Here is an 11,501-nt window from a genome sequence, read left to right as displayed (position 1 = left end):
GTATGGTTGACATAAAATGACTTAGTTTGAGGTCATTGTCTTGTATAGGATACAATTGGAATTAAAAGTGAAAAAGTGAAACAATATATCACATTACAATATAGATGTTATTCTTTCACTTTTGACATGTAATACTGAACCAGTGCCAATGTTGTATTGTTTTAATCCAAATGAAAAAAAAATATATATGCTGACACTCACAGAGTCTGATACTGTTCCCATGTAAAATTTGATTTGATTTGGTTGAGCCATTTGAGAATGCATTGGGAACAGACAGAGACAAAGAATTTTATATAGAGAGATTAGTAAAATGGCAATTGGCCAGAGAATACAAACTCTGGTAGATGATCCATTTTTTCACACTTAGAAAGCTGTGGTGATGAAGCAAAATTAGAGTCTTTTTTATTGTGAATATGCTGGGTGAATTGGGAACCTCTTTATTCTTCAAGAAATCCAAATCATAGTCTAAAGTAATTACATCCAAGGAATTTCATTGAAACCATGATAAAAGCCACTTATTCAGCACCAAGTACAGACAAGTATAAATTAGATCAGTATAAGGACAAGGTAAAATATCATTTTTAGCAGGTATAATCCATATATTTGAGACAGTAAGTTGTGACAGGAACTGCTGTAAGAGCAAGACAATATCATAGATCAATAGAGTCATTAATAGAAGAATTGAGACATAACTGCATTAAAAATGAATTTCCTCACTAATCTGATATTCTTAAGATCAAATGCTTTAGAGAAGAATATGACTGGTATGCATTTTTTACCTACTACAAATGAAATTTAAACAGTGGATACTGATATACAACAATAAGTGTAATAATAATTATGAAAAGTTTGATTAAGAACAATAATCAATAATCTATATACAGAATATGCCATTCTTTTTATCAGCCGATTGATTCCTGCAGGTTTTGATGCTATCAGTGTCTCTAGTGGTAGAAGCAATATTTGTTATTCTGTTTGAATCTAATATCAGTGAAACGAGATGAATCATTAATATATGCCACTTCCCTGTCATTATTTCTTTATGTCTTCATAGAGGCTTTCCTTTGATGTAATTTCTCAAGGTAGAGTTAAGGGCCACAGAAATACACAATTTGTTTCAACATTGGATAGCAAGCAACCAATTATGCAATCCTTACAATGAAGTTGTTAAATATACAAAACACTATCAGAATTTTTAATTTTGATGTATAAATTTAGGTGTAGAAAAAAAAAAAAAAAAAGCATTCTCACTTCAACATGTTCCAAATCTTGACCACAATCTTCACTGGTGGCAATGGCAGCCTTTTCACGGATTCGGCTGGAAGCTTCTTCAACATCTTTAAGAAATTCAAAAAATTGCTTGCCTTCTGTTAGTTTGATACGTCTTTGAGTCAACAAATCCTGCAGGTTGCTATACATGGTTTCTATTTTTTCCTTGAAAGATAAAAAAAAAAACATTTTTCTTCAATATAATAGATATTTCTAAACTATTTTAACAAAGCATAATTTGTCCAATTCTAAGACAAGGTTTCATTCCTTAAGCAATTAAGACATTTTGCTCCTGAAATATTTTGAGATGGGATTGGAATTCAGAGTTGATGTTAGGGTTAGGGTTAAGGTTAGGGTTAGGGTTATAAAAATGACATCTTGGCTACATTGATGATGTAGTATTAAATGTATGATATCTATCGCATATTAAATATATGAAACCTGAAATAACAGAATAAGACAGTCACTGTTAGAATACGTTTGCTCAATCAGAACCCTTAATATTTACAATGGCATCACATAACTTGCACATTCATTGAATGTCAGATCTTTCTTTTTTGTATTATTCTAGCTTGCTTAATAGAAAAAAAATCATTGATAATATGAAGAATACAACACTTTCTTACCTGGTACCTCTGAATGTTTTCTGCATCATAATGTCCTCTGTCTACAAGACTGTGTCGAACAGCAGCTAATTCACCAATGTTATTACTGAAATTTTCAATATCTCTCTCAAGAGCATCTAATTTCTTCATCAGGATCTAAAATATAACAATTAAAAATTACAATTAAAATCACTTGGTGATTTCCATGCTGATATGGTTTGGGTAAGTCATCACAGTCTAAGTCAGTTCTTAGCTGGAGTTATTACCTCTTTTCTGGATAGGCTGGAGACCTATCTAAACACACACGCATTCAATAACAGACTCACACTGTCATAAGTTACTATAATTTCAGATAAATTAGTTCAGTTTTTCCAGTGATTAATTAAAAGCAACATTTGTGATAAATTAAATGACACATAAGCATAGATACCTGTACAGAATCTTCATCAACACCAAGATCAGAAGTTGTCAAAAGTGGTAATTTCTCTTTCATCCAGGCTTCAGCTTCATCCACTTCAGCATAAAACTGTATTACAGAACACAAGAGAATGATAAATTCAGTTTAAATTACCTTAACAAAAATTACTGTCCTGTGCAGTTAAATTTGCTGCAGAATCAGGTGGTCTCAGATTCAGTCTTATGGCTTAGCATCTAACATAGTGTTCTAGTGTTCTACTAAAGTCTTGGCCTGACCAATACCTTGTAGAGAAAACTGATAAATCTTTTCTTTTACTTGTTTCAGTCATTAGGCTGTGGTTTGTCTCCCTACACTCTCAACGATCTACTTCAATAAAACCAGCCCCTACACACATGATATCACCTTTCATTAATCTTCCCTACACAATCATTGTCACATGCAATCTAGATAATTCATATCAAATCTACACTAACTCCATGAACAGAGATCTCAAAAACATTCTTCAATAGAGCTGTGAAAATTTCTTTAAACAGTCTACAGATGACAAAAACAAAAAAAAAAAACATTATCGTACTGAACCCATCCAAGCACACAATTAGAACCTTCAAGGTTGCCACAAATGTTAGAAGAGATCCATATTAATGGTAAAAATCTAAGAAACACACATACTCAACATAGCAAAGGATTCAATTCAAACACTGGCTTTCTCTTCACAATAAAGTGCTGTCCCTACATCTAGGAAGATATTTCTACTACTACTACTACACACACACACACACACTCACACTCTGGAGTGCCTCAAGACAAGCAACATGGGTGATTGACATGAAAGTACTCACATCCCTCATACGCCAACACACTGACTCATATATATAACAGTAATAAACAGTATCAATGTTATCATTAAAAAAAGTAATGAGATGAAAACAAGACTTGTGTATGACATGGAGGTTTTCATACGACCAAACATACCCAACTTTAAGCAAATACTAGGTTTCTTGGGAGCAAAATTTGAACCGTTCTTCAAAGGTTAATATTAAAAGTAACAAAAAACAAAAAAAAAACCTACTTTCTGTGCTTCCAAAGAATTCTGAAGTTTTATTTTTCGTACAGAAGCGCATTCTTTAAGTCGCTGAAGTTTGATGTGAAGATTATCAATCCGAGCTTGAATATCAGCTGCTTCAAAATGGTTACTTTTCAACATATTGCGAGCAGTTGTTGCAACAGCTTCAATGGAAGGTTCATGGCCAATAATTTCAAACTCAACAGCCTACAAAATACAGGGTTTATTAGTGTTTTAACTTCAAAGAATTTTCATTTCAGCATCCAATAAAGATATAACAAGATACACTTTGTTTTACTAAATACAATCTTAAAACAGAATCTAAATTTCCAGACAGAAGCTTAGTAAATGAGGTTTAATTCCCAGCTCATGAATTACAAAATATTATCTGCAGCAAGTTCTTCATTTCATCTCAGTGAGACACCCAGTTTTATTTGTCTCAATTTACCAAGCTAAAGAACAAGCAGGAAGCTTACTGAGTATAATTACCTCAGCTGCATTAACCTACCAATTGTGTGAAGATCTCTCTCACAGCCACCTAACTTTACAGAAAACAAAGTTCTGACTATGGTCTCTAGTAAGTCTTGAAAGTTATTTACTTAATTCTTTCATGACTCTCCAGCATACATATTATTTAACCCTGGGTTCCAGTTTCTCTAGTGCTAAGTAAATGAAAAATTTTAAATCTTGGATGGGTCCAAATTAAACTATCAAAACCAGACTATTTAAGTATTTCCCAGCTTTTATTAACATTTAGCTTTTAAAATCTGCCAATTAAGTGCTTCTTCAAAATACAGGTCTAATTAGTCCACACTTGAAAATCATATACAAACTTAATGATGAGGCATACCTATATGGTCACTTGATATGCTAGAAATAACACCCAAATCTCCTCAAGTCATACTTTAATGTTGTAAAAACAAGAACACATTAGATAATGGTGGCTCATACATGTTATGCTTAGGAAAAAGATTGGATGGTCATAACTGAAACGTCTTTGATTAAAGATTTACTAAATCAGAGCTGACTTAGGATTCAACAATTATACACAAATTTAGTTGATTCCTTATTTCCTTGTTTGTATCTCTCTAATTTCATGTTCTCATCTATTAGATAAAATCCCAAACAAAAATTATTCAGAGCCTTATCAAGATATTAGATTATTCTAACACAGAATAATCCATACCTGGAATTTCTTCAAAAGGTTCTGCACTTCAGGGAGAGATTTACCAAAATCTTTTGATTCCACAATTGGCTGTTTCTCATTAATCCAAGTCAGTTCATCTTCTAGATCCCGATAGAAACGGTATAATTGAAGAGAATCATTTAAGTTTTCTTCTCTAATATTGAATGGTTCTGATAATGATTCAAACCTGAAAGGAAGGAAAAAAAAAATAGAAATTAGAAAAGATCAAATATTTTAACCTTTTATAGTTTATGACCATATCACAGTGAAAGCACCAGTTCTTTTCCAATCACTGATGTTAAGCAATGTTGAGCTTAGTACTTAAATGGGAGTGTGGTTGGGAAACCTAGGTGCTGTAAACATTAGTCCAACCCATGCCAGCATGGGCAACAAACATTAAATAACGATGATTTCAAATCCAGAAGGAATACAACAGAAGATTGGATAAACTGAAATATCTGAAAATACTCAGGAAGAACTAATTCCATAGATGTGACACTTATATGAGGTGGTCCCGGAATAGCTTTGTAGCACACCAGCAGATGGCAGTATATAGTTACGTGCAAAGTGAGAGCTAGCAGCGTCCTTTATGAAGCAGTGTGCCAAGTGACATTCTTGGGTTTACTTTACATGTTGCAAAATCTGTGTTTTTTGATCACATGTAGGCTGTTGTCATCGATTTTGTCATGGACAGGAACAAAAAAGCCAATGTGAAATTTTGTATTAAACTTGGGAAGTGAGCTACAGAGACATTGAGCATGCTATGGCAATAAGGCAGAGGGTCAAACACAAAGTTTTGAGTGGCATGAGTGCTTCAAAAATAGAAAAACGTCCCTGGAAGATGATGAGTGATCTGGAAGACCTGTTGTAAGCATCACACCTGGAAATGTATTTTGCATCAAGAATTCACCTGCCAGGTGCAAACCATCAATTGAGAGTTCTACTGTGTTGTTTTGAAGCATTTGAGGGAGGACATTCAGCAAATATGACTGGCGCTGTGGAGCATGAAGAACTGGATTCTTCACCAAGCTCTCCTCACTCCAGTCTCTCACCCAAAACATGGTATCATTTCCATTCCCAACTTATTGGCCAGATTTAGCCCCTGCAGACTTCCATCTCTTCCCCAAGATGAAAATGCAGCTCAAAGGTCACCATTTTAACATCGCTGTTGAGATCCAGAGCAAATCATATAAGGTCCTCGACTTGCTTAAGGAGAACAAGCTCCAGGCCAGATTCCAAAAGTGGCAGGAACTCTGGGACCAGTGTATTGCTGTGCAAGGTGATTGTTTCAAAGGAGATGAGTTTAAAACTGAGGTAAATAAGTTATTTTTTATTAAACTTAAACTAGTCCAGAAACCTTTTGATACCACCTTGTATGCTAGCAAAATATAAACATGAATTTACAGCAAATATTGAGGAATGAACACAATTACAAGTATAGACGACATGTTTACTACTACTACTACTACTACTACTACTACTACTACAAAATAGCAGCTATATTTTACCTATCAATAGTTTCTTGTGTTCTTTTCAATAACTCTTTGCCCATGAAATGATTTTCCTCTTTCAAAGATTTTGTGGACTCATAAAGGTTGTTCGTTTTCTTCCTATAGTTCTCAAAATCTTGCTTCAGACGCTGAAATACAATTGGCAAGAAGTGAATATATACCTATTATGATGATTATCAAAATCTTAATAGAAATAGAAATGCTAATTACAATAAATGTTCCTTTTAAATTTCTATTACCTTAATAATTAAAATAGTTAATTGTCCACAAGATAAATATTGCAAAAGAAGTGATATAATTAATTTAGTATTTTATTAGTATTATTAACTACTAAACATATCAGGCTAATATGATCCTGAAATGAATAAATCTTAAAACAGTGAGTTACCCAGCACAGTCCTGTCAAGCATTTGGACCAGCTCTATCACCGAGTAGTCTTTATAACAAGTTAGTTGAGAACAGATAATAATAAATGGTTTCAAGATAGTAATAAAAAAAAAAGAGAAAAGAAAAAAAAAAAAGCGTAAGTAGTTTCTGACTATCCTAAATATCAATCCTTTACAGTTCTATATTTAAGAGATGAGGAATTCTGTACATTATTTACATTTGTCCTCATCTTGTTTGTTGTTAACACATTTCGGCTGATATACCCTCCAGCCTTCATCAGGTGTCTTGGAGAAATTTCAAACCTGGGTTCTCATTCCTAAGGTATTTTTTGATATTATTATTATTATTATTAGTGTTCAGGTCACTGCTTGGAATCGAATTTGGAATCTTGGGGTTAGTAGCCCATGGGCATATGGCGTAGGGGTTAAGAGCGCGAGCTACTAACCCCAAGATTCCGAGTTTGATTCCAAGCAGTGACCTGAACACTAATAATAATAATAACAATAATAATAACATTGAAAAATACCTTAGGAATGAGAATCCAGGTTTGAAATTTCCCCAAGACACCTGAAGAAGGCTGGAGGATATATCAGCCGAAACGTTGTGTTAACAACAAACAAAATGAGGACAAATATCAGTCAAATGTAAATAATGTATCAATCCTTTATCTCTCAATATTCTGGGATAACACCAGAACATACGGTAGAGGATTTCAGTGGATTGTACAAAAAGAAGACAAATGTGATGGGTAGGAAATAGATTTGCATTCAATAAAAAAGAAAATCAATTTTTAAATCTGTTCTAAAGTGCATTTCACAAGTATGAGAAATGAAAGTAATTACATGATTTGACTACATATTTAATTAATTAATTAATTATTGTTTATGCATTAGCAATCCAGATAACAATTACTAACATGTGATCAATTCATTAAAACTTTTACAAAACTAACCAATTGTCTTGAAGAAATATTTCTTCATCAATGAAGTTTACATTCGTCATGTTAAAAAATTTTTTGTCTAGCTGCAATAAATTACTAAGTTCACCTCAAGCTATTCGCAATTCATAAACTGAAATAACTAGAAAAAAACCTGTGCCTTAAGCCCTCTATGAACATAAATAGTTTTATTACATATAATAATATGAACATTCTATAACAGAGATAAAACTGATGATGACAATCAATACCTGATTTTTTTTAATAAGCATGGTGACAGTGACTAAATCTTTGCCATGGTCTTCAGAGGTCAGTTGACTCTCCGTTTCATCCAGCCACTGATTGAGATCATCCAAGTCACGATTTATTGTTAGAGCCTGTTAAACAGAGTAAGATAAACATGAAATTAGGATATCGAGAAACAAACAAATTCAAACTTGAAACAACAAAAAATTTAAATATCGAAACAACAACAGAAAATTGACCAGTTTGCACATCACTAAATAATACTAAAAGGATATAACCAAAATTACCAGCTGGGTATATAATATACTTCATTAATTATATCATACTTTAGTTAATATTTATATTTATTAAATACGAAGGAACTACATGTGTTTCAGTATTGGAAGATTACAATATATATACATATACACAACTGTGTACCTATATATATATACATACATATACATATATAAATACATATATGCAATTGTCAGATTTACAATTATTCCAACACATCTTCAGGTTCAATTTCAAAATATTATATATCCAATTTTACATCCCTTTAAAAATAAGCAATACAATTAAGTATTAAAGATTAAAAATTAAGAATAAAAATTATACTTTGTAATTTTAAGAATTAAAATTTATTTTTATTATTGTTATTTAGGAGGCATTAGGGAGCTGAACAAAATGGTTAGTGACTTTTCTTCCAGCCTTATTTTCAGAGTTTCAAATACCTCTGGGGTCAACTTTACTTTCATCCTTTCAGAATTGATAACATAAGTGTATCAGTTGAGCACTTGTACTTATTTTATCCCCTCAAAATTGCTGACTTTGTAACAAAAATTAAAAAGAATTATTATTATTTATTATTGTGTACTTACTTCAAAAGCTTCCTTTAGATACTGATATTTTCTATTGCTTGTTGAAAACAGCTCTTTCCAGCAACATTCCAATTCCTTTAAGCTAATTTCAATTTCGTCTTTAGCATAATGATTAGCCTGTACCAATTTACTTCCTTCCTAGATGTCAAGAGATGATAAATCATATCTTAAAGAAATCAATGAAGACAGAGAGGTAAACTTAACCAACATTTAAGTCTGAGATTATAATTTGAAATAAGTAATGAAGACACAGCATGCAGCCATTAATGTGAACATCTTTCTACGAAACTGTGAAAGCAATGTCTTGTTACACCATTAAAATACAAAAATGCTCACAATACTTATAACTTACACTATAATCTAATTTTTTCAAAGCAGTCCAGAACTGTTGAATGGAAGAAGATCAATAGTAACAATCAATATTGATGATCATAATGAAACAACTTCTTCAAACCTACATCTCATAGTTGCATAAAATATCCATTAAATATTACAATTGTAAGTGAAAATGGTATTATATTGAAGAACAGAGCACTTACAAAAAGACATTTCAGGACTTCTTAATTTCAAAGAATTTCATTGTAAAATAAACAGGAGGCTGCTGTTAGCATTACTAGATTTAAACAGTTAAACACTTATTAAATTAATTTTATTTTAATAGCTGACAATACATGATTCTAAAATAGAGTCATGAGCAGTAAAAATAAAAAAATTGTAACTTCAAAACCGTTTTCATCAGTCTTTGAAAAGAATTAATTTTCTATACACTTCTACATTATACTTCTAACACATCTTCCAATATACTAGTAAAGTGATTGTTACTTAAAAGGCCTGCAGGGTATATCAGGTGAAACGTTGTGTTAACAACAAACAAGATGAGGACAAATATCCGTCAAATGTAAATAATGTACATCTAAATTTGTAGAAATAATCAATACATATATATATATATATATATATATACACACACACACATGACAGGCTTATTTCAGTTTCTGTTTACCAAATCTGCTCATAAGGCTTTGATTGGCTCAAGGCTATAGTAGAAGATACTCGGCTAAGGTGCCACTCGGTGGGACTGAACCTGGAACTATGAGGTTGGGAAGCAAGCTTCTTGCCACAAAACCAAGCCTGTGCATATATGATGATAATAAAAACTACAGTCTTTGCTTAGAGTGTTATGAACAGAATAAGTCAGTGTCAAAAATAACTTTGTAACTAACCTGTACGACATCATCAACACGATTACGATTTGCTGTTAACTCTGCCTCAAATGCAGTGTGTTTCTGGATCTTAGCTTGTAAATTGGTGGGATCCTTGTAGTTCTCTTCACTGGCAATTTTCAGTTTCTCTTGAATCCAATTAGTAACCTGAATTTAAATTTTAAACATTAATAAGCAGGCCATTCTCTGTATGCTCTATTCTTTTTTCATTACTTCAGACTATCAGTTAATATATATTTAAGAAACCTCATTAAAATATATTTGTCTGTATATATATAAATCGAAATCGAACCAAATTCAACGACTGGCACCCATGCCAACCTCTCCTTCATTGGACACTAAACTCGGCTTGGGCAAGTGAAATCGAAATCATGATTGAACCATATTCGATGACTGGCACCCATGCCAGTGGAGCGCTAAGAGCACCGTCTGAGTGTGATCATTGCCAGAGCAGCTGTCTGGCTTCCATGCCAGTGGCACGTAAATAGCACCATTTGAGCGTGGTCGTTACCAGCGTCGCCTTACTGGCACTTGCGCCGGTGGCACGTGAAAAAACATTCAAGCAAGGTCGTTGCCAGTGCCGCTGGACTGGCTCCTGTGCAGGTGGCACGTAAAAAACACCATTTTGAGTGTGGCCATTGCCAGTACCGCCTGACTGGCTCTCGTGCCGGTGGCAAGTAAAAGCACCCACTACACTCTCGGAGTGGTTGGCATTAAGAAGGGCATCCAGCTGTAGAAACTTTGCAAGGTCGGATTGGAGCCTGGTGCAGCCATCTGGTTTGCCAGTCCTCAGTTAAATTATCCAACCCATGCTAGCATGGAAGGCGGACGTTAAACGATGATGATGATGATATATATGTGTGCGTGTGAGTGTGTGTGACTGTTTCTGTGTGTGTGTGTGTGTGTGTGTGTGCACATGCAAGCATAAACACATGCACAAAGACTCAATGTAATTAAAAAATACATACTTCATAAAGATTACGCAAGAACAGCTGATATTTGCGGGCATCATCTAAAGTCTTGTGGCGTGCCTGAGAAGTAGTCCAAAGTTTCTGGTGCCTTTCACAAACAGCTTGGTTCAAACCCTTTATTTCAGCACTTGCATAGTGCTGCTCATTGCAAAGGTTGTCAGAGAATTGTTTCAAGTCTTCTATTTTGTCTTGTTGAGAATGCAGAGTCTTTTCAAAGGCTTTGTGCTTTTTCAGCAGTTCTTCAACAGAATATAGAGAATCCTGAAGAAAGCAAAATTTGTTTTACATTTCAATGTATTCATATCTCTTATTAAAGATGATGCATAATTAACTTACATTAATCATTCATACTTTCATCTTCAAAGATCTTCGGTGAATAAGAGAACAAGTGTGGATACACTCTTAATTTAGTGATACATTTAAAAATAAAAAATGGATGCACACAAACAGAAGAATACAGGAAACTAAAATCCTAGAAATTCCAGTTAAAAAGATGTAGCGGACTGAATACAGCTCTCACTACACACTTCTAATACACACAAGATATTTGAAGTCTTATAATTTGGCAGGTTAATCATGCAAATTAAGCTTAAAAGTTAAGATCAATTGTGTCCCCCTTTTTTTTTATATATATATATTTTCAAGTAAAAATATAGTTTAAACAAAATTACTTCCACCTCATTAATAAATTCAAAGAGTTGACAGATTTTGGAAATGAAAATTTGGAATATGTAAGGCAACGTTAAATATAAAATAGTGTTAGAGAGAGAGAGAGAGAGAGAGAGAGAGAGAGAGAGAGAGAGAGAGAGAGAGAGAGAGAGA

The 11,501-nt window shown here is 33.3% G+C and overlaps 1 protein-coding gene across 1 annotated transcript in view; it reads right to left on the bottom strand.

Annotated features, from left to right (window-relative positions):
- Window positions 1-11,501, bottom strand: part of LOC106868373 (spectrin beta chain, non-erythrocytic 1) — a 183,489-nt gene that overhangs the window by 40,008 nt on the left and 131,980 nt on the right. The window contains exons 64-73 of the mRNA XM_052970308.1: window positions 10,677-10,940; window positions 9,709-9,855; window positions 8,486-8,623; window positions 7,628-7,753; window positions 6,050-6,180; window positions 4,542-4,728; window positions 3,362-3,562; window positions 2,305-2,400; window positions 1,896-2,030; window positions 1,252-1,434 (exon numbers count right to left, since the gene is read on the bottom strand). Of these exons, the coding sequence (XP_052826268.1) occupies window positions 1,252-1,434; window positions 1,896-2,030; window positions 2,305-2,400; window positions 3,362-3,562; window positions 4,542-4,728; window positions 6,050-6,180; window positions 7,628-7,753; window positions 8,486-8,623; window positions 9,709-9,855; window positions 10,677-10,940 (1,608 nt within the window). The remainder of the gene's footprint in view (window positions 1-1,251; window positions 1,435-1,895; window positions 2,031-2,304; window positions 2,401-3,361; window positions 3,563-4,541; window positions 4,729-6,049; window positions 6,181-7,627; window positions 7,754-8,485; window positions 8,624-9,708; window positions 9,856-10,676; window positions 10,941-11,501) is intronic.

The sequence above is a fragment of the Octopus bimaculoides genome, chromosome 9, assembly GCF_001194135.2.
Source record: "Octopus bimaculoides isolate UCB-OBI-ISO-001 chromosome 9, ASM119413v2, whole genome shotgun sequence".
In the NCBI taxonomy this organism is placed as follows: Eukaryota; Metazoa; Mollusca; class Cephalopoda; order Octopoda; family Octopodidae; genus Octopus; species Octopus bimaculoides.
This window is presented reverse-complemented; position numbering and strand designations above follow the sequence as displayed.